This window comes from Taeniopygia guttata, chromosome Z (genome assembly GCF_048771995.1).
Source record: "Taeniopygia guttata chromosome Z, bTaeGut7.mat, whole genome shotgun sequence".
NCBI lineage: Eukaryota > Metazoa > Chordata > Aves > Passeriformes > Estrildidae > Taeniopygia > Taeniopygia guttata.
Window position 1 is genome coordinate 33319212 of NC_133063.1, and position 24954 is coordinate 33344165.

At 37.0% G+C, this 24954-nt stretch overlaps 1 protein-coding gene across 1 annotated transcript in view; it reads right to left on the reverse strand.

The window, feature by feature from the left end:
- Positions 1–261: 261 nt before the first annotated feature.
- The window catches only part of UGCG (UDP-glucose ceramide glucosyltransferase), a 31124-nt gene continuing 6431 nt past the window's right edge, over positions 262–24954 (reverse strand). Inside the window, exons 2-9 of the mRNA XM_002188455.7 lie at positions 11550–11691; positions 8105–8207; positions 7121–7222; positions 6623–6735; positions 4557–4735; positions 4044–4130; positions 3411–3600; positions 262–2679 (exon numbers count right to left, since the gene is read on the reverse strand). Coding sequence (XP_002188491.2) covers positions 2509–2679; positions 3411–3600; positions 4044–4130; positions 4557–4735; positions 6623–6735; positions 7121–7222; positions 8105–8207; positions 11550–11691 — 1087 coding nt within the window. The 3' untranslated portion in view covers positions 262–2508. The remainder of the gene's footprint in view (positions 2680–3410; positions 3601–4043; positions 4131–4556; positions 4736–6622; positions 6736–7120; positions 7223–8104; positions 8208–11549; positions 11692–24954) is intronic.

Genomic DNA, 24954 nt, shown 5'->3' on the forward strand with positions numbered 1-24954 from the left:
GCTGTTCACTTGTAAAATTTTTGTACACTAAAATTATTCTAAAAAATAAAGAATAAAGCAAAATCAGTTTAGCACATTTCAGTTAATTTCAGTCAAATATAAAATCCAAAAGAGATGGTGTAGTTGTAAAAAAACCTTCAAAGGCACATGCCTTTACTGCTCTGAAGATTTATTAGAAATATAATCTAACAAAACTGCCATAAACACTTAAATCTGTCACATTACAGCATCATTGAAGAAAAGAAAAAAGTACTCCAAAGCGATTGTATTCAAAATTTATTTTTAAATAAAGGAAAAAAAAATACAATTATTTTAAATAAACAAGGTGTATTCTACACAGCTGTAAATCAACTTAACTTTTACATAAGCTGTTTATAACTTTTAAAAGTTCTGTTGCAGTATTGTCTACAACATTTGACACTGTTGGTTTCCATTTCATCATCAAACAAACAATACCCAAATGAAATAATTTGCTTAAGTGAAGCTTTATTTTTCACAGCCAAAGATGGCACCTGTTAAACAATTATCCCCACCTAGTTTTTTAAACGGAAGTCTGTTCAGCCTTTTTTTTGGTTCTGTTCCATTGCCTGCATAGAAATCAGCATAAAGCTAAGTAGCAACCTAAGCTTCACTTCAGTAGTGCAATGAATGGCAACAAACTTCATGAAACAAATGAAGATATAAACATTGTCAGTAAAATTCAACTATGTTGAAAACAATATTTAAAAAAAAATGCTTTTGTGGGTCACAACTAGACTAGGTTTCAGTGTAAAGCTTTTCTCAGGAAAAGTGCTTCTTCCTGATTCACATGAAAAGAATGAAGCATGCATCACAAGCCTTTGTTCATAAAGAAATGCCCATTAAAAAAAGTTCCATGTTACCATAAGGCAAAAGAGATATTAAGGTGGATGAAGCATCTTGGCCCAGAGTATGTTTTACAACAAGTACCTACACATTACACTTGTGTAGCATATGATGGGTAAGAGATTGGCTCAGTAAGGTAAAAAGTCCATTTTTATAAATACATATCATTATTGCTAATATGCTACACATCATCATCAAATTTTTAAAGCTGCTTTGTTGACATAACCTTATAATTAGCAGGTCACATTCATGGTGACAATATGCTATTCCATATGAAGAAAAGTAAAGCAGCATAAATACAATTATGAAAACAAAAGGCTTATGCAACAGTCTTCTCTAGCTTGCTAAGGTTTTGGTTTTTTTTATTAAAAAGTGTTCAAAGAAAACAAGTCCAGTTCACCACAAATTAGGAAATTTTACAATGAGGTTGAAAACCAAGTTACAGGGAACAGAGAAGAAAACCACGGCATGCATTATAATCTAGTCCTTTTAGTCATACCACTGGAATACAGAAGTCCAATTTAAAGGCTACACTAACAGGCAAACAGCCAAGAGTAAACTTAGTTTGATATCTAAATTAAGACTACAGTTTTAATCAGTAACAGCAAACTCACCTGGCCCTTTAATATTTTCACAATATCTACTGCAATTGAATACTTAATTATGACTAGTATAGGTATGTTCACTTTACAAAGATATTAAATACCTGCATCATGAAATTACATTCTTAAGACATTGTGTAAGAAAATAGCTCATGTGTGAAATGTTTCTGAAATGTATTTCTGCTCCCTACTATGTCCCACACACACACCTAACACCCCCCACTCCCCACCATGAAAGCATTCACTCACAGGGGAAAAAAAAAACACCTCTTAAAAAAGGATGGAAGTACTGAGGGGATCACCTTGGCTAGTTACAGCACAGTGCTTAACAAGGTTCAAGAGACAGAACCAGATCAGACTTGGCCAAAAGATGCCCATACTACATGCCTGACCAGTAAATCCTTCTAACTCATTCTTATCAAACTCAGTCCACTTTTGGTTACTGCAATGATTATAATATTCCCTATATACATATAAACACAAGACTATAAGTTTACTTCAGTTTGTTTTTGCAAAGCAGTTTAGTCTTTCTATTCATAATGTTCTGCAGCAACTAGAAGAGGTAGGCATAAAATATTTCAGAGCTTCTTTCCCAAGGTTCCATTACTATCACAATTTAGTGGGATAAAACAAAAATCAGCTGTACCTCTGTGATTTTACTAGGTACAGCCTTGTGCAATCCAGCTGGAAAACAGTTATGTGAACCCTAGATTCATTAGCCTAGCACACCAAGGAATAAGAAGCTGTTCATATCCCAGAGGATATTAAAAAAAAAAAAAAAGTCTGCTGCAGAGCATTTAAATAGAAAACAGATGTCAGGACCAATTCTCCCAATTTTTATTTGTACATAGGAAGAAGGTACCATTTAGCCAAGACTACAGATGTATTTTCACAGATGCAAGTGCCATGCAAAAATAGAACAGATACCAAACATACATGTAATAAAACTACTGAAGGTAGATTTTCTTGGAAGTATATAAACAACTTAGAATACTTTTCTTTCCCCCTTTGCTTTTTCGCATTCACAGCTATAAATGTGTGGCTATACATCAATAATTTCTTCTGCAGTGCCTCCACAACGTAATCGGTAGCGGCCTGTCCTCCAGCTAATAGTGGGATCCCACAAAGCAGATAGGAAAATATAAATTGTCATGGATTCTCTGATGAACCAAGCTACTGCATAATCAAGTTTTGAAAAACACAGAGCACCACCCTAGAAATAATAAAAAACAAGGTATTTAATCATACTGATAATTCAAGAGACATTTTAAAGTAATTTAAAACCTTTTAAAACTGTTTATAGAGTTTACTAGGCATATTTACATATCAATAGCATCCTTCATTAAAACACAATAATATTTTCTTGTTCAAGATACAATTACCCATATTAAATATTTTCTACAACATTAGAAGAAGAAATGCTGTTCACATCTGTGGCACTTTTCTACGTTAAAAGTTTTATGAGGCCTTGGAAGTAGGTTACAGCTGTTCTCCTTGCACATTATTTAAAAAAATGAAGTGAAAAATATATGTATGAGTACATAGACACCTCAACAAATGTAAAACAAAGTGACAACTAAAATAAAATAATAACCCCCCACACGAAATGAAATCCTACAAAGCTTCTGCTCTTGTACTGTCAAAAGTACTTAAAATTTCTGCATATGCCCAAGTAGAGCAGACTTTTAAAATAATTAGCGGAACAGACAGACTTTCAGAGCCTAGTCAGAGGCAAGTGTGGAATTTTGTAAATTACAACCAAAACTACTTCTTCATTTTCATGATACTGTAACTGAAGCTGGAAGACAGAGAAGTAACAGGATTGGGTCTGTTATTTCCTGCATGTCAACAGAATTATTTATGGTTTTAATTAAGCTTAGCTTTTTGCTGAAATCAATGGCAATAAGTAATTTTAGTAACCTCCTGGAAAATAAAATTACATACCTGAACACCTTTTAGTTGAATGTAGTCAAATATAAACCATGCCAAGCAGTGACACATGAAAAATACCATTATATCCCATCTAAACACATGATGAGCTGCCCATCCAATAACTAGACTGGCAACAAAGCACTCTGAGATTGGCTCACAAATTATTGTGGCAGGCAACATATTAATTCGTAGTTTGGCCCACCTAGAAAAGAAAAACAAATCAGTTTAAATGAGAATAATGCAAAGTTTTTACTTTGCATTATTCATCACCTCCTCCTCCCCTGCCTCACCAAATGAGCCATCAAGGTATTTTCTAAAATGATAATCTCTTTTAATCAACCCCTCCAAATAAAATACTGCAAAAAACCTCCCTTTCAAAGATCCTATGGATAGCATTTAAAAGGCTCTAAGGGCAGGGGTGTGTTAACTTTTTTTAATTCTTGTAAGTCATTCTTCTGTGAAAAGTCAGTGCCTCTCTCCCAGCACTAACAAAGAAGCATGCATCATGCTGTGCAACGAACTTTAGCACACTGGGCATTAGATCAAATTAGCTTGAAAAATTTATTCCCTCTAATTATCAGGCCATCCCCATCAGAAGAAGGGGGCAGGGATGGGCAGGAGAGGAAGGAAAGATCAAAATCTTACCGGATCATTCTGGACTGAAACTGAGAAATAGAATATGAGCCAGAGTTTTGCATTGCAACTTGCGTGGCCATTGCAAATTTCCAGCCCCTGCAAAAGGAATTTGTTATAATAAAAATGTGCAAATAAGAGATATAAAAACCAGCTAGATAAACCCAAGAATTTTATTAGGCTTGAGATGTTTCTTTGACATATGTGTCCTATTATTACAATGAGTGTAGGCAAAAAAAAAGAATTTAAGAAGACTCTTCTTTGGAAAAAAACAAATATTTAAAACCAAGTTCTGAAACTTTTCTCTAAAGGAATTGACAATGACATGGCTTAATTATTTCTAAAAGCCTTATACTGATAGGACAAAGCACATGTCATTAACATGTTTGCTATATATATGTGAAGCTGACATGAACACCTATACTTACAGTATGTGCCATGTGTTTTAAAAAAATCCAAAAAGTGAAGAAAAAGGAAGAGTTAAACTACACCCAAAGCAATAAGCTTACTTCAGAGTCATCTTACCGGTCAGCTATAGCTTTGGCCATAAAGTAATCTTCAGCAATATACTGTGCAAAAGCTATCAGTCCTCCAGCTTGGTCCAAGACATCCTTCCTCATCAAGCATGACATTCCTGTTACGCACTTAAAGCCAGTTAAGTTGGCTGAAATATATGACCTTGGATGTGAGGTTCCAAAATAGACCTGTCAAAAGAACAAAAGGCATTTAAAATTCTGTATGTAAGTACTACACTGACAAGTTTTCCTCTGGAAACATATGGAGGGCAAAAAATACTAGGTGTGGTCAATTATGATGGTGTATTTGGAAAGACCTTTAGTACCATTTTAAAAAACCTAGTGTATCACCAGATATGAGACATGTATTGGTCATATTTTTGCAAATCTATAAGCAGGTTTTAAATCCATATATTGAACTACTGCACTTCATTTCGTACTTAATTTCTAATTTACTGAGTTTTTTCTCAGGGAAATACATGTATTAAAAATTCATTAAGTAACAGATTAATGACTAAAATTAATATATTATGTGGTGATAACTGACAGACATGTTCTCTCCTTCCTCTTATGAAAATTAACTGCATTCCTGCATACAAGTTCTTAGAAACTTAATATATGATTCTACAGAAGCATTGGTGTTTACTTAGCATGCTTGCAAAAAAAAAAAAAACAGTGAAAAAACCCCTCAGATTGTGAGCAAACCTGCAAACCTTTTTACAAGATTCAGTAGGAGTGACCTACCTACAAAACAATAGAGGGAATGAGTGCTAGTGCCTCTCACTATTATTTAGTGTAGACTGCCTTCACACTAGTACAGTAACTCATTTATGAAAAGGCATGCTCATCTTGCAGTATACTGGATCAGCAGGCAAAAAGCTTTTCCAAGATCACCAGAGCAGGAGCTGTAATTCTTGCTTTAGGAAGAATTTGTGCTATAGGTCTCTGCTTTCCTCTTGCAAGAGAAAATTCAGACTTTGTATCATTAAAAAAAAAAAAAAAAAGGAAAAAAGGGAGAAAAAAAATCACAAAAACATCTCTCATTTAGAGCAATGATGGAGTACTGAATTTCACCACACTTTCATCTCTCACATTTCTGTCTTTCATCCCTATCAGTTAGCTTTGGGGCCAAAATGTCTTAAACATGCCAGCTCCAAATGAAAATTTATTACCTTACATGCCTTGAGACACAAGGAACAAAAAAGAATACTGAACCGCTTCATTCTACCAAAGAGAACTTACTGAGAAAGAGGATAGGGGAGAATAAGACAGAATAAGTAATATGAAGATGGTGGATGGGAATGAACTTTTCACTTACTCTTTCACTACAACTATTGTGAGACGTGAAATAACACTACAGAACAAGAGTCAGAGTAAACCAGATACAGATCCTGTAACAAACAGACCTATGCAACTTCCTGGTATACAAAATTAAAAGTCTTAAGAAATTTATATGTACCCCAAAAAAAAAAAGGCTCATTTAATAAATCTGTTCTTACTAAAATACTATTATATTAAGGATTGGTAAATATATGAGTCTCATTCCTGCTCAGGTAGTCTCTCAGCTGAAAATTACAGAACACTGAGGCAGTACTACAGGAAAATGGGATATTAGCCTCGCTTTTGTTCTACTTTTCTTAAAGGTTCTGCTTGTAAATCCTCCTGGAAGTAAGATACTGCATAAGCTAGACTTAGCTTAGACTTGTCATGGCCATTTTTGTGTGCTTTTTCAGATATCACAGTAGAATTAATTAGTCCTTTCTGACTAAGCACTAGAAAGCATTTATCAATTCAAGTCTTCAGCTTTTGAATAATTTTAAACTCCAAAATGTGTATCTTTTAATCTTTACTGCTCATATTGTAAACTTAAATATTGAATCAACAGACAGAGCACCACAGAATAATTTTGGAGCACTTAGAAGTTGTCCTAGTTACCCTGAGTTAGAAGGTGTGACTGCAGCTAAAAGTATTTCCTCACTCACAACGTACAAGAGGCACAGTACAGCTTTCACTCAGCAAGGTTTTGCAAACAAAAAAGAATAAAACAAGATTCCCCCACTGCAACACTGCACTCACCTGCTCAAGGGTAGCAGCAAAACCCTGTCTGTCTGCAACATAGGGAAGCCCATGGACCAAGCCCACTTTTTCAGTCATTTGATTTGCCATATCTGTCAGTGTGTCTGGTGTTACTAAGTGACAAATGAAAAATAACACTTGAAGAAGCAATTCTGTCATTAGCAGACTACTGCAGCAAGACACTAATTCTCATTTTAGTACCAGTGGCGAGAGCACATACACTTTACATATGCTATCTTATAAAAACAGTTTCAGAAAAACAGTATTAGTGATTAACAATTATTAAGATCAACAACAACAAATAAAATGGAAACAGTCTGAATAATATTTTTAAAGGTATTTTCTCCTTTAACTAGAGGCTAATCTTTTATTCCATGAAAACATTTTTTCAGACTTTTAACTTTAATTTCTGCTTATATTCTCAGTTAAAATAGTCTCCAAAATCTGCTTGCTTACAGTGAATAAGCACAGTCTAACAGCTAGCAAATACACACTTACCTCTGATTCCACTATCACAAATCCATATGAGATCGTATTTGGCAACTTCATAGCCAGGCATTAAGTTATTAATCTTGGGGTTGATGCCAACCTTCTTGCCACCTAAAAAATAAAATCATCATACAAAATTAATGTATGAGGAGTTTTTGGAATTCAGATTCAATACTCAAAATATTTAAATATATGAGCTGAAGAAGAGTAAATGTTTACCCACCAATTCTTAAAGTCCACTTTTATACAAAATATTTACATTATACCTTCACTTCTATATTTTGTAATTGGAAAGATAAAAGGAAAAATATTCAAATGCTTCTTTAAAATGGCAGAGTAGCAAGATTAATGTAATTAAAGGAGCAGTATAACTATAAAGCTTACTACTACATTCTTATACGGTAAACATTATTCATCTCTTATTCTTTGAGACTATGATTATGGAGATTGTATTCTACAGTAATTTCAGCAGAAAAATAAAAAAGGAGCAGAACAAAGTGAGACACACTCCTTTACATCCAGCTGACAGACGTGGTCAATATTTTTTTATATCAGAGAAAAAAAACCAATTACATTTTACTACCTTGTTCTAATACGCCTTTCCTCTGCTTACTCAAATATAAAGTGATGAAAGAGTCATACAGCCTAAGCAGATGAAAAAGAATTGTTGTAGGACCTCAAGCTCAAATGTAGCCCCAGATGTGGGCCACTTCCGGCATAGTTAGTTCTGTGCAAAGACAGCATTTAAACTGTTATTTTAAAATTAGGAGGAAAAATTGCAGGGGTTATCCAAACCATTCCTCCTACAGTTTTCTCGAACTGATGTCACAGATTGATTACAAACTTACTTTTTACCACAGACTGGTGATTAAGCTATCGAAGCAACATGGGCTGAACAAGACAACTATTTGTTTATTTATTTATATGGAGTACTCTATATGGAGTTGAAGACCTATCATTTTACAAGTCCCACCTTCAAGTTGCACTGCTTACCTATAAACAGTCTAGCATCAACATTTGGGTATTTGCCAAGGAGCTTTTTGCACACATCAATAGCTGGATCATCATGATCTTGTACACAGAGTAGTACTTCATACTAGTAAAAACAAAAATGTATACACTCACATATATATTTACATACATACAGCTAATATCCATACGGTCTATGAAATAAAGCTTAATAGTGTAGTAAGCTAAAAAAAAGAGTGCTATTATAGAATTAAAAAAGGCTAAATGAGTCTAGTTTTTTAATGCACAGCCAAGTATTTATAAAAAAAGAACTAAGGCTGTGTCTCAATGAACACTTTTACTGATGAACATTACTTCTGCTGTTATTGAATGGTTTCTATTAGTCATGAAATAAGATGTTCTGGTGTACAAGGTAAAATTTTTGTCTCCACTTCCATTTTTGCTCACGTATGAATCTTAAATCAAATATTATATTCAATGAAATGAAAGCACCTGAAATATGAAAGAATGAGGTTATAATAAACTATAACTGCATATCTCTGAACTACATCTTCCAACCCTTTACTTCATAGATGCATATGCAGAACAGAGTTGGAAGACAACCCACAGAGACCATTATATGTATGTATGTATGTACACTTATTTGTACACCAAAGCTCAGGAATATGTATATGTAACATATCTGTCTTTTCTTTTTAATAGAGTAATGGTTGAAAAAACAGTGGTAAGGGAAAACTGTAGCTGCTATATGCTTACACAGTCTAGTGATAGTGGGTGAAGAAATGTGAATCACTCAACACTGAGACAGCTCTGATAAAGGTATTTCTGCTTTTGCAGTAAACAGCAAATTTGTTAAATACTTCTTACAATACAATTTTTTTTCTTATCCTGTTAAAATTACAGCTATTAAAGCTCCAATGCAACAACTAAAATACAAATTTCTGATCAAAATACCCAGAAACCATTTTTACAGTCCAAGGTTATCATCTCATTAAACTTTATTTTCACTAAACTACTTAAGCAAAAACTATCTGTATCTTGAAAGCTGCCGATTGGCTCTATAGTGAAAATGTCTAATGTTCTTGTTCAGTAAGGGGTATTACATACAACAGCAGAAATTAAGTTAAATATATATATACACTTCCAATAAAGAATAGTATTTTTATACACAAAAGCCTGAACTACTCTAACTCCGTTCAGAATATTGAGGAAATTTAAAATAATTTAAATGGGAGTTAAGATTTGTTCTAGCAAAACAAACTATCAGACAAATATCTCTACCTCTCAGAATGCAAACTTAAAGTCAATCTGGCTAAGCAGCACACAGTGTTTGATCTTACAGAATGGAGAATGGATTTTAAAAAGTTGTCTCATTAAGCAGACAGGTTCCCTCATCACAACGGAATCTTGAATGAGAATCTTGAATGAGAATCAGCATGAATGCCACAGAAAAAAATAACTGAATAAATTAGCTTTTTACTGCACATTAAATTAAATTTGTAAAATAAAACTGTTTTTCCAAGTCATTATATAACCAATCTTCATTCCACAGCAGCAATGACACTTTCATATCCGTATTCTCCAAGAAATTCAACTAGAAGTAAAGTAGATACTTCAGACTCCAATAATTGAAAAAAGAAAAATTCAAAACAAATGGCTTTTGTACGCAGTAGCAAAATAAAAAATTCTTACCTACACAAGCATCACCATCAGGTTAATCTGAATTTAACATGAATAGAGAAACCTTTGCAAAATTACAATATGTACAGAAGGTGAGAACTCTTCACTGATAAAATATTATGTGTTCTGCAGTTCTGCAGTTTTTAGATGGCATAACTGGATTCTATCCCAGAGAAGAGTATTTCACACATGGAGCATCACAGAAGAGAATCATTATCAGTGCAGGCTGAATTCAGCTTCACTGAAAAAAGTTTCAGATTAATCTTCCACAATAATTTTCCACTGCACAGCTGAACTTTGATTACCAGGCAGTACTGTTGTTGTAATTTTTTGGTCAAGCTCTTAAAATAGTTCTGCACAGTAACTACAAAAAGGTTTTTTCAGATAGTTTGGGGACCTTGCTCATACTGTCTAATCTGTGCTGCAATACACTGAAGCATTCACACATGCATTTTCACTCTCCTTGGAAAAAATACTATTATCTATTATTATCTGAAACTCCAATTTGTGTGGAGTAGCAACATTTTAAGATTATTATCCATATGTATCCAGAACTAAGAACTAAGACTACTTCTTGTAAAGCAAGATCCAATATAATATTTCTTTTCATTATTAAATAAGTTTTATTTGTAGCCAAATGTTTCAGCTGCATAATGCTCATTATAGGTCATATAACAGCTTATGATACTGCTTTAGATTCTTTGCACTGTTTGCAATATTGGCATACGCAGCTTACCTCAAGTATGCTTTAAAATGTGCTTGGCCACACTTTATTGCACTTTGTTGAGTTGAAAGAATTCCTGTGTTCGTGTCTGAAGCTTTTCAGAAGGCCCAAAGCATCATTACAGAAAAAAATTCCAATTTCTGATTAGTTCCAAGTGCTCAGGATTTTTGTTTTACCCTGCCTACTGAGATGTCAGTTTAAGGCTCTCAGAATACACAACCCAAACTTACCACACAGCTTACACAAACCTTCAACCTTTTATAATGGGAGAAGCAGTGTCAGGTGTAGTTTTGAGAAGAACTGAGAAAAGAGGAGTTTTATATTAAAGCTGAATTTCAAATTTCAGAATTCAGCAGATAGAAATTCAGTAAAAAATGTGTTCTTTTTCCCATCCATAGGAGCATACCTCAAGTACTGAATGATACAGCAAACATTTACAGACTTCTTTTAAGCTCTTTAGAGCAGGGAGAGCATCTGACACTTATCAATTGCATTGCTTATCACTTGTATTCACATTCAAACACTGCCCAATAGCAAATGTGAGATTTTTATGAACTATTTGCTTCCCAGCACTAACACACAGCTTAGAGACTACCTTACCTACTAACAGCTGGTGAGGTACACTATCTCATTGCTGAGCAACTCTTCATTAAATAAGCCACCAGTAAGAACCACCAAAATGTTTCAGGCTATCAGTTAAAGTGTTCTCCACTGGAGGATCTCTTACAGAAAAGTAGTCAACTGAGGAAAATTTCTTGCCTCTCAAGTACTCTCTTACAGCAGTATGAAACACTTAAATCTATAAACACCACAATATACACATACTGATTAAGCAAGTCTTAGTGGAGTGTAGAGTATGTTTCACTCCTAAGCCTTGGACATGTTCCTCAATTAACAGCTTTTTAAAAAGGAAAAAGTTTTGTTTGCAACATGTAAAATATGTAATTATACATTTTCTGCAGAAGGAAGAACAATCCAAGACAATCAAGCAGCACAGCTCCCAAGATTGTCATGTGACTTTTTGAGGCATAGGAGGAAAAAAACTACACTAAATAATATACATACTTTAGGATAATCCAGCTCAAAGAAGGTTTCTAGGTTGTTGATCAGGTTAGGATCCACGCCTTTTAACGGCTTTAGAAGTGAAACACCAGGAAGCTTGCTATACGGCTGTTTGTCTGTGGCTTTCTTATTGAGGTGGAGGCGTCTGTAATGAGAAATAGCATAAAACACCACTTAAGAAAATATGCTAGAGAAAGCCAATCAAAATACAGTCAGAACTAAGAAAGCTTTGGAGTTAAAATTGCTGCAAAAAGGATTAAATCTAACTGTTGAAGAAACAGCTATTTTTCTATCCAATAGCTGATGTCAATGTTGATACCAACAGCTGATGTCCAAGGCAATGCCTAAAAAAATACCTTAGCATGGCATGTAGTTTACATTCAGCTTTATTTAATTTAATAGATATTTCATATTAATGAATTTTACACAATGCATTTTCAGCAACAGGAATATGACCTTTTTTGGAACTGCAGCAGAGATTTTTCTGCCTTCATCCACACCACTAAAACACATAGTATGTGAAAAACAAAGTTCACACTTGAGAATTTTTTGAAGTCTAATATGGGAATAAAGAAAAAGACAAATATCCAGCACAAAACACACCAGTTATACTGTTATATTACAGGCGTACATACATATTCATGAATTTCATTCATTATTCAAACATTCTTGTGATTTGAGATATTTCAGGGATTTTCCTGCTTGGTTTTTAACCTTTGACTTGTCTGCATGCCATCCGTTGATTAGATCAATATATTTTATTTCTTCTTGTGTTTTATTCCCTGATACCAGGGTCAATAAATTCTTCTTTTCTCGGTATTCTGGTTTTTGCCTCGATTACCTTGTCTTTCAGATAAGATGGTCCCTGAATGTGGGAAATTAACCCTTCTCTGAGTCAGTTACATGAAAAAGCATTTTAACATCCCACACTTTCTATTAGGTTATGGTCTAAAATATAATATATATATAACATTACTATTTATAGAAGCTATATAGCGCCTACATAAACTGAGAGATTATACTATACCAAAAGCAGTTAAAAGTATTTATATATTGTACCATATGCAAATACCTGTGATTAATAACAGCATGCAAAAGCTAACACATAAATGCAAAAGCCAGTATTATATTGTCATTTATAACATACTATTATAACAAAATAATCATAAAACAAATTTACTATAAATAAGGCCAAAAAGTAAAAGTCTCAGGTGCTTTTTTCTGCATCAAGTTATGCAAAATTTAGAGCAAACTGAAAGCACAGTGGAAATAGTTGATCCTACTGATCAATTTGTTAACAACTTCAAGAAAAGATTAAAGATCAATTAACTGTACTATAAAAAGCTGACACAAGGCAGGGTCAGAACCATAGATAAACTTTTACACACAACTTTTACACACTTTTACACACAATTTCAAACAGTTTCTGGTATTTCAGCAATGAATCTGAATTGTTTAGGTCTTGAAAAAGTCATTTAAGATCATCAAATCACACTTTTAACCCAGCACCACCAAGCCCACAACTAAACCATGTCCTTAACTGCCAAAAAAAATATATAAAATGTGTTGGCAATAACATCACAACTCACTAAAATGAATGTTTAATCCTACACTCCTGTGTAAATGAATAAAAAATTGAATTCTGAAAGGCTGATGGGTATTGGAAACGGAATGTTATAATTTATGGCTTAGACATCTTCATGAAGGACTTCTGCTTACACAGTAAAACTGTGTTACAAAAGTTGCAGAGAACACCACCACACCCCGAACAGACCTTCTGAATGAAGCCCTGAACTGCTCACTGATGGAGGCAAGACGCAATAAATAAACTCAGGACCTGGTGGAGAACACATTCACACAGGAATCAAGCCTAACCCCTTTGGAGTGGAGACCACAGCCCCAGGGCTGTCAGCCACCAAGCCCGCACAGACCCTCGCCCCAAAGGCAGGGCAGGAGAGGTTTTGGGTGTGTTTTGGGCCCCTTCACCCTGAGAAAAGCTTGTCCCCAGCAGAGGGGGTGTCGTGGCCCACCAAAGGCATCCCCAAAGGGGTGCCCAGGCACTGCACCAGAGCACTGCAGGTGATGCAACAGACCCTCAGGGTTGCAAGGGATGCTGTCAAACTGGCTCCCTGCAAGGGGAGCACCTGGGCATTCCCACCTGCCCAAAGTGTGGATTAACCCACAGAATTCTGAACTCTTGGGCATGTGGTGGTGGCCATGTGGGCTCACCACCAAGATCAGATGGAGGGGAGCAAGGAGATGCCATTGGGATCCTCGGATGGGTGACATGCTTCCACCTAACCCCTGTCACTCTGCCCCTGTCCCCTCACCCCCCATGCACACCTCTTTTTATATTTCTTTCTTTCCTCTTCCTTTCTCTTTGCCTCTTTTACTATTAAATAAAACACATCAATTTTTTGGCACCAACATCTAGCCTCCTTTCGTTTTAATCACATTTTATGGGAATATTTTGAAACTCTCTGGGTCCAATCTCTTTTATTCACAGAGGCTTTGTTTCCTTTGGCTTTCTGTGGTAAACCACATTGTAACAATAGACCAGTATACAATCGAATTTGCATGAAGAAAATACATATACACAAGTAACTGAAGGACAAGTATCTGCAGAAACAGTAAATTTGCAAATTAACATATGTACCCCATACTGCAATTCTATACCATGAAGACTGAAAGATTATTTTCTTGCAATGTGTATCTAATGATATAAATTCTCATCTTCACCAAGTAAAATTACTGAACTATGAAGAAGCTCCAGTAAGAGAAGAGGTTCCAGTAGGTCTCTAAACTTTGTTTTCCCCTGAAGTGGGACAGTGGCATTTGATACCTCATCAGCCCCAGCCAGCATGTTTGCCTTTAGGCAGGTTAGCAGCTAGGTATCATAAGCATGTTACAGAAATTAAACAATGGGTTGACCAGAAAGATACAAGAACAAATCCAATTATGTCCTAGTGCTGTTTTGAGTTCAGGCCTGAGCTCTTCAGAGGAAAATTGAAATAGTCTTGCTGACCATTTAACTGCCAAGAGATGGCCAGAACAAGGGAAAAAAAAAAAAAAACAAAAAAAAACCCAAACAAACAAACAAACAAAAAAAAGTAGTAATTCAGATAGCTATGCCAGGCAGAAATTTTCCTAGCAATGTTCAAAAACAAAACAGGAAATAAGGCCTTTAGTGCTAATAAAAAGGGAGAGTGTCAAGAATTCAACTTTGAGCAGGAGGGTCAAAAGTAGATAATACAAAGGAGAAAAAAAAAACTGTAGCAATGCATAGAACTTTGAACAGCAACAAAAGCCATGACAAACAGGAAATACTATAAGGAAGTGTCAGGGTACTAGGTTGTGAAGACAGCTCTGAGGCAGGACTGTGGTGAATAAGCATAAAGTGGAAAAACTGCAGACTCTTGCAAGGCAACATATTACAAACCATGCTGACACAGTATTATTAGGGCTATTGAATTATAGTAAGAGAAGCCTACAGACTGCACAAGAGACAGAAACCTTGCAAAACACACAAATAAGACATGCAGCACTATCGCAATCTACTCAGCGCTGAAGCACCATACAGTTTTGACAGCAAGTGGCAAGACTGTCCCTAACATTCTATCTTAAGAAAGACTTCAGTTCATGTGCTGTTCATAATACTGCACAGAAGTGGCAGCTTGCCCTTTTGAAAGCACTGAGATATTGTGACACTAAAGTAACTATGGTGCTCTGTTAGAGTCCATGTTCCAAACACCAAATTAACAGCAAACCAGATCATTTTACACTGGGGACTATTTGCGAAGTGACATATTCTGAGAAAGAATTAAATTCAAAATCTACCAGAGAAACAGGCCAACCATTTTAAAAAGTTACAGTATTGAAATCCAGGTTAATATGTAACATGGAAGTCAAAAGAAGAGATTAAATTTAAGGATCATTAACACTGTTGATGCAAGTATATTTTAAGTGAATCTGCTACAGTATATGTACCAAAGTCTCCAAAAAGAGGTAAGATGAAGCTGGTGTTTTTGAGCACTAACTTGTGCTTATGCTGGTTCAGTGTTCTCAGACGTATGTTGTGATCACATTAATTAATGTGGTCTTAATTTCCACATTACTCTGCATGACTAACACATACAGTTTAAAATTATAAAGCTAAGCAATCTTTTTTCAAAGGTTCGTACTGCGTATAGGATAATATATGTTATTTTGCATTGATATTACTTCAAAGCAGTCAAAACCACCAACAACCTTTGAACTATGAAACAGATGCTGGCAGAGCAGTGTTTGTAAGTGCTTTCAGATAACATGTGTGAATGTAATCAGGTTATATTTAAGCACTTTGGCACTCACATTTATTAAATTAATCAGCCTGCAGTCCCTAAGTAGTGAAACTGAATTTTTTTTAATACAGTCTGGTACTGTACAGCTGAGGAAAGAAAAAAGAAAAAGAAGCCATAGGGATCGTGTCAAGAGCTGTACTATCCAGCATCATGGAAAAAACACCTGAAAAATCTTCTCTAACTTGGTTGCTTATCACAATAATAATTAGCCTACAGAAGCACCTGTACCCTAGATTTCCTCTCAGCAGAAAAGTCTCCAAAGACAAAATCCCAACAAGTTACCACTGTTCAGAAGGAGTTCTTGCTAATCTGTATTAAATTATGCAACCAAAAAAAAAAAAAAAAAACCAAAAAAAAACCAGCCAAGGAAACACTTCCTCTCCCCAGCTCATTAAGAGCAGAAGGGTATTATCACAGAGTGACTTGAGTTGTAAAGGACCTTAGAGGCCATACAATTCCAATGCTCTGTCATGGGCAGGGACGCTTTCCACTAGATTAGGTGGCCCACAGCCCTGCTCAACCTGGCCTTGAACATTTCCAGGGGTGGGGTATCCACACCTTCTCTGGGTAACTTGTTCCAGTGCCTCACCACCCTCACAGTAAAGAATGTCTTCCCAATATCTAATCTAATGTACTCCACTAGTTTGAAGCCACTCCCCCTTCTCCTATCACTACATGACCTTGTAAAAAGTCCCTTGCAATCTCTCTTCTAGCACAACTAAAAACCTTGCTACAGTAGACAAGTTTCTGGGTCTCTCAGACATACACATTTTAAACACAGCTGAAAAAAATCTTAACAATTCTTATTCTCTCATGTCAACCTTCCCTCAGCAAACAGTTTAACTAAAGAATTACCCTGTTAGAGGATTAAGGGAGCAAGGTAAGTAAATCTTGATGGGAAATTTGTCACAGATACTTAAATATTGCCAGACGGCAAAACAAGATGCAGAAAGCGCTCATGACATTCCTTGAAGACTATGGTTTCACAGACCACCAAGATAAGGTAGCAGATCACTACTTCCAAAAGGGACTTCTTTTCCTGCTTCTGCTTCTTAATTTTTAGTGATCTGAAACATCTCACTCAGGTCTTTGTGGAGTGTGGTCTTCTATGGAATACAGGGCATAAGGTCTCATCCTAAACAGGAATAGGAAAATGTGAGATTATTCTCCTTTTCATAACAGAAACGTAAAAAGCATGAGCTCCTCATATCTTCTTCACTTCACATATTATAGATATAATGAAATATACTATATATTTAACCATGTATATATTATTAAAACACTCCCAAAAGTTGGTACCTTTATCCACAAAAAAAAAATTAAAAAAAAAAAAAAATAAAAGAATTTGTATAACACAGTAGTCAGTACATTAAATACAAATGAAGAAGACTGGAGGATTTCAAAAATTTCAGATTCAAATTTCAGGGATTTCAGACAACCCCTAAATTCATGAAAGTGTTAACAGCATCATTGCTTCACCAAGACCAATATTAGCAGACATAAAATCCGATCCTTAATGTAACAGTATAATGTAATAGTATAAAGTTCCACATAAGAAGTCATAGCTAACAAAAAAGTTCCAGTACCTCACAGCAGTAACTTTTTGTACAATCATCTGATACTTTTAAAATTAAGTAACCAAGAATGCTTTTTATACAGAAATAGGACTTCTATGTGTAAAATAATGTACAGAGAATAATGTTATGGGATCAGAACACAAATAGTTTCTCCTCTATCCTTCCAGAAGCAAAGAAAGATGAGATAAGAAACATCACACAAAGATCAAGCAGAATACCTAGCTCTGTAACTGGTGTCATCAGCAGAATTTTAGGGTTTCTTGACCCATGGTTGGTCATGAAACCCTAAAATTAGGTTGGGTTTACATGACACCACAGATGGGGTATACCTGTCTCAAAGAGAGGGAAAAGAATTTTTGTATACATATTATCACAGCTCATTGTAGGAGCTTTAATTTAAAAGGGGAAGGGATAAATATCAGGCATGGTGGAAATAAGCATGAAATAAGCTTGGGGACAGCCTGTCAGTATTTCAGGGACAATGTGCTAGTGAGGTCTGTCAGCTGGCCATCTCAGTGGAGGCAGGCAATTGAGATCTATGTTGACACAAAGACACGAGAGTTATTGACGTCCTAGAAACAATGGAAGCATTTGAAAACTGTCACAAACCTCCAAAAAAAAAAAAACGGTGGCAGGCACCTTTTTTGTCCAGCTGAAGTGTATCTACACCAATGCAGGCAACATAGGCCACAAACAGAAGGAGCTGGAAGCCATTGTGCAGCTGGAAAACTATGACATAACTATCACCATGAAAGCATGGTGCAACAACTCAAGTGCTACAATGGATAGCAATAAACCCTTCACAAGGGATAAGCAGGGAAAGAGAGATAGTGGAGTAGCCAGTATGTTAGGCACTGTTTTGGTTGTCTAGAGTTTAAAGATGGTGACGATAGTGTTAAGTGTTTATGGGCAGTAATCAAGGCAATAGGCCAAAAAGGCAGAAATCCTGGTGGGAGTTAGTTATAGACACCCAACCAGGAAAAAGACAGATAAAATATTCTACAAGCAGCTGGGAGAACTCTCATAATCATTAGCTCTTTTTCTCATGGGGACTTCAATTTAACAGATGTCTGCTGGGAATATAATACAGCAAAGCACAGTCAAGGAGGTTCCTGAAGTGCGTAGAAGATACGGATGGTGTCAGGAAGCTGAGTGAGCCCATGAGGGGGGCCCCCACTGGACTTTTTGTTTGTGACCTGAGGACTGGTGGATGCTGGGATGATTGGAGGCTGTCTGCAGCTCAGCAATCACAAAATGATGGGGTTTCTAATTCTTGGAAAAGTAGGAAGAGTCAGCAGAGCTGCCACCTAGGACTTCCAGCAGGCTGACTTTGGCCTGTTTAGGAGATTGTTCAACAGAGTACCTTGGGAGGCTATCCTCATATTCAAGAAGGAAATCCTAAAGGCACAGCCAGCAGGCCATCCCCATGTGCCAAAAGACAACGCAGGAAAGAGGACTGACCTGGCTAAAGAAGGAGCTTTGATTGGAACGCAGGATGAAAAATAGAGTTTATGACTTTTGAAAGACAATGCAGGTAGCTCTGGTGTCATTAAGTTATGGATAGAGAAAATTAGATGGGCCAAAACACAACTAGAACTTGATCTTGCTATGGCCATAGAAGACAGTAAAAATGTATATATAAATACATTAGTGACAAGAGGAGAGCTGAGGAGAACCTCTATCCTTTACTGGATGCAGACGGAAACATAGTGAGAAATTATATGGAAAGGCTCAGATACTGTCCTTTTTGCTTTGGTTTCTAATAGCGAGACCAGTTGTTCTCCAGGTAACAGAGAACAACATTCTGAGTGGAGCAGAATGAAAGCCCCATAACCTGGGACAATGAGATCTGCTACACCACTTACACATACAAGTGTCTGGGGCCAGATGAGATCCCTGCAAGGCTACTGAGGGAGTTCATGGAAATGCACACCGAGCCTCTTTCAATCAACAGCAGTCCTGGCTAATGAGGGAAGCTCCAGTTTTTTGGAGGCTACCCCACATGACAACCATCGGCAAGAAGGGTTGGAAGAAACTAACTACAAGTCTGTCAGCCTGACCTCAGTGCTGGAGAAGGTTCTGATGCAGATCACCTTGAGTGTCGTATGGTGTGTACAGGACAACCTGGGGATCAGCATAGGTTTAGGAAAGGCAGGTCCTGTTTGACCAACTTGATCACCTTTTGTGACAAGGTGACCCACCTTGAGATGAGGGAAGGGCAATGGTTGTTGTCTACCTTGACTCAGTAAGGCCATTGACACCATCTCCCATAGCATTCTCCTGGAAGAAATGGGCTTCCCATGTCTTGGACAAATGCACTCTTTGCTGGGTTAACAACTAGTTGGATGGCCAGTCCAGAGAATGGTGGGGAATGCAGTTAAGTCCAATTAGTGTCCGGTCAGCAGTGGTGTTTCCCATGGGTCAGTACTGGATCCAGTCCTGTTTAATATCTCTATCAATGATCAGGATGAGTGGATTAGTGCCCTGTCAGTAAATTTGCAGATGACACCAAGTTGATCTGCTGGAGGGCTCTGCAGAGATACCTGGACAGCCTGGATTGCTTGGCCAAAGACAACTGTATGAGGTTAAACAAGGCCAAGTGCCAGGTCCTGCACCTGGGTCACAACAACCTTGTGTAGAGCTGCAGGCTGGAGGAATGTTGCTGGAAATCAGCCCAGAGGACCTGGGCCTGCTGGTTGGCAGTGGCTGAACATGAGCCAGCAGTGTCCTCACAGTGGCCAAGAAGGCCAGTGGCATCCTGGCCCGTACCAGCAGCAGTGTAGTCAGCAGGACCAGGGCAGTGATTGTCCTCCTGTATGGTGGTGAGGCTGTGCCATGAGTGCTATGTTCAGTTCTGGGTCCCTCACTACAAGAAGAACACTGAGGGGTTGGAGTGTGTCCAGAGAAGGGCAAAGGAGCTGGGGAAGGGCTTGGAACACAAGTCAGATGAGAAGAGACTGAGGGTGCTGAGGGTGTTCATCCTGGAGAAAAGGAGACTTAGAGGTGACTTTATCAATCTCTACAACTCCCTGAAACGAGACAGTAGTGACAGAGAGGTCAGTCTCTGGTCCCAGTAACAAGTGACAAGACAAGAATAAGGGATTCAAGTTGCAGCACTGGGGGAAGTTTAGGTTGAATGTTAGGAAAAATTTCGTCACCAAAAGGCTTAGCAAGTATTGAAATGGGCCGTCCAAGGAAGTGACGGAGTTACCAAACCAAAGGTTACCCAAAAAAAAGTTACCCAAACCCAAATACCCATTAAGGTATTTAGATATGGCACTTATGGACACAGTTTAGTGGTGGTTAACGGCTGGACTTGATGATCTTGGAGAGCTTTTACAGCCTAAACTATTCTATGATTCTATATGTTGCTATGTTTCCTATATGAATAATATTTTTATATGTATAATATTATATAATAAATATATATAATTGCATTTTGTATAATTAATATATATGTGCAGGTTTTTGTCTGCATGTGAAGGGGGGAGGGATGGAGAATATATAAGCAACCATTGTCATAGCTCTAGTAGATCCCATCAGGAAGAAAAATATGGAGGCAGAGAAACACAAGAGGACTCTGCAATGATACAAGTAAAGCTGAATAACATACTATTATCAAGTATCTATTTCTTATACTTCTTATACTTCTCTATTTCTTACACTTCTTATACGTCCAGATTTAAGCCCACAGAAATACTACTGCTGCATTACTGTGGAGGTCTACTACACTATTACTTTTTTTATGGACCTCATAGACATCAGAAAGCTTTGAAATCTGAAAGACTGATCAAACAGAAAACCCAGAATCAGTTGTGGCCATTGGTCTCTTAGTAAACTGAAAGAATTATTCTTAAAGCAAGAATTAAACACCTTGGTCTTGTTTTAAACCTTTCTTCACCTTGAGAGGAATTTTATAATGTAGCTGAACTTGTATAACTGCAGGCTACTGCTCAGAGGCATTCCCTCTTTCCCTCTTCTCTTTTTCTGGGATGTCCTGTGCTGACATTTGTCTGATCCCACAGTGAACTGGCTGAGATTCATAAACCACCACATAACTATTACTCAATATGTGATGTTAGAATATCATCAGTTCAACCTAGCAAGCTTGAAAGGATGCAGCAAGATAATCATGCAGCTTCACAGGCAGCAAAGGTCCCCCAGTAATCCTTCTGCTGGGCTGCCATCAATACCAGCCAAGCAAGACATCGTGCCAGTATTGATGCACATACAATCCTGCTTCAAATTACGTACCCAACTGGAAGCTAAATATGGATTTTGTTTGCTTCCACTTCAGATTGTCTTCTAGCAAATTAGAGCTCAGGCATCTTATGGAAGGCTGCACAAAGCTCCAGAGTATGTTCAAGAAAGCTCTGAATGTGCTGCCAAGATCACAGGAGAAGAGCAGGACTAGGGTCTCCTTCCACCTCATGCTTCAGCAGGATTCCAGAAGATCTGAGCTGACCATAGATTTGGGTCAGGCCCCTAAAAATTGTCCCACAACCAGCTCCACATCACAGTTTTCCCTCACAGCATTCACTCCCTTAGAGTTTGCTCCTTATCTGGCAGAAAAAGCTAACTTGAGTTAATTAGTAACAGAAAACAATACCAGCATTCAAAAGTGACTCATGGAGCAATATATCAGGCATACCCCTCTTCTACCTTTCTTGACTGACAGGAAGACATCAACCTATAGAAATATGCTAGTGCTAGGCACCCTTGCTTAGCTGCTGGCCTGGGTCAAACCATTGCACCAGACAATTATTGCTCTCAGAGAGGCATTCTTTCCTATCCTCCACTTTTGTCACCTGCTCACATCCAATTCAACAGCCATATGGACACATGGCAAGTCAACCCACCAGCCTAATAGTTACACAACCCTCAGATCCAACAATAGGGAGGAGCAGAAACAGACAGCTGTGGACAACATGGAAAGGACTTAAGGGGAATCCCTAATGTAATTAAAAACATTTAACAAGTCACTTGGCCTTGATAAAATGTTCAGGGATAGGGGGAAGTAGATGAGTCTGAAAGAACTCAGGTATCATTCATGTATGCACTTTGTAGTAGAGACTTCTTGTGGCTGCCTGCCAACAGAAGAACAGTCACAGGTTTGTGCATGCCTGTAAAACCACTGAAAAAAAAAAAATGCAATCCTGCCTTTTGCATACTAGGGGTTTATGTTGAAAAGCATGTTACAATTGAGCTTCATCACATGCCAGCTAAGTGTACAAGGCAAATAAAACACTTCATTCAATTTCAATGCGTATTTTCTCCTGTCCTACATATAACCTCCACAGACAAAATGAAAGGGACCTTACAATGTAATGCACTGAAATCACAATGGGTAGTGGAGAGGAAGAGAAATCATTAAAAAAAAAAAAAAAAGTTAAGCTAAAAGAAGCTCAAGAGTCAAAACTTTTCAAAAAAGGGGAAAAAAGGGAAGAGTCAAATTAGAGGCCTTGAACTGGAATTGATAATGAAAGAACCTAGATTGTGATCATTGGTGTTTTTTAGAAAGTGAGCATTTTCAAAAACCAAACACCAATTTGCTTTTTCAGTTTTGGAGAGGAGTAGTTCAATCAGTGGCTAAGAATAAGGACAAAAATCACGTCATATAGAACAGCTGAAGTCCTATCCAGTGCTATTTGCCATTTCAAATTTAAAACCTCTATGCACTACTGAAATTCTTTAACTAGCATTTTCCAAGTATTACCATTAAGTCACACTCAAGTACATGCAATCCACAACTTGATACAATTTTTTCTAGAACAGGGGGAATTGAATGGGGAGAATTGAAAATGCTTTCAAATCTGTTTTACAGTTTCAAGTAGAAAAAAAATCCAACCTTATCTTTTAGAAGTAAGAGAGAGCAAACCCTAGAGATCTCAGCTTAAAGCCAGCAAACACACTTCCTCTACTGTTCCCCTCCCACTCCCTCAGGATAAAGGGAGAAACAGCCATAAGATAGGCTGTAGCTGAACCTGAAGCAACAGGAACCCTTTTACTGACCAGATCTTTGATAGTTCGCTATTCAGCAAGTTGAATGGAGTTAACAAAGACATAGCAAGATGTCTACAATATATCCATTACTGCATCATGCTAAACATTAAAATAAACACACCATTTTTCTTTGTAATCTATCTGCAGTCTGCCATCAAAATAGCAGTTTATTCCCTGATTCTGCTTTCCCACACCCTCAGCCCACTTGTGGCTATTAAACAGCACCATAAGACAAATCAGATCAGCCTGCTGATCAAACAGGGAACTACCCCACAGAAAAAACTCGTTTGCTGATCTGAGTCACCACAGAGCCATATGCTCACTAAAGGCAGATTAGAATGGCAGAAATGTTTAGAAAGGTATAGCAGAAGGAATGGATTTGGATTATCCCCTTAAGCATCAAATCAAGATTCACTAAGGCATAGAAACAGAAATGTTTTTGGACCTCCTGGCAACAAGCACTGTGCAAGTTTAGAGAACTGCTGCATCCAACACAATTCGTGTTTTGTTTATGAAAGTCTCCAGGGGATGGCCATAACTCTGGGCCAGATAAACCAACCACAGCAGACAGCTTTTAGTAGAGGATCAACCCATCAATGTTTGGGAGCTTTTAAAACACAAAGCCTTAGAATAATTTTATTTTGAGACCATTCAATTTGGTTTTCTGACTTTTATTTTGAAAATCTGTTAAGATTAAACTAGCTCAGCCTCAATTATTTCATAAGGCACAAGTTTAAATGACAACATGATTTGCTAAACATTACATAACGTGCATCCTACAGACCCCAAGCTGCTCCTTTTGCACAGGTTTTTCCAATTTCTTCTCCCTCAAACTTCCAAAACAATTAACTGCCAGTAGCAGAATTATGTTAATGGCTCATCAGAAACCATATTAACAACCATACAGCAGGTACTATACCAACATTTTTTGTTTATTTTCAGTGTATGATGACAGTCTGATTTTTATTTTATTAACTCAGCAACAAGTGTTTCCAGAGTACAAACAGCATACTGCTGAAAACGAGACTAAAACACCAATTCATACAAGTTTGAACACACAGTCTAGGACCATATTACCCACAGCTGGAGTAGTAAAAAAGCTGTAAATCTTGTCTGGACTACACAATTGTCAGTGAGAGGGTCACTGCCTTCATGCTGCAAATGTCTTGGAAAGCTTGAATAAGTTTCCTATATAAAACATCAGAAACTAAAGGAAGCAATTACATAAAAACAAAAATGCTTTGAAAGAAAATGTTAAACTAAAATAACACTTCTATACTCAACATCATGTTTGACTGCATTTCAGAAGCATAGGTTTTGGTGGGTTTTTTTGACATTTCTAAAAGGTACAAACCAGAAAAACTAACTTGGCAAATTTTATCTGTCTTAGGTCTGCAAAAACCCCACAATACTTGGTTTGTACTGTAAAAAAAATTTACTGCCCTCACCACTACACAATCCACACAAAAGAATTGTCTTGGAAATGCA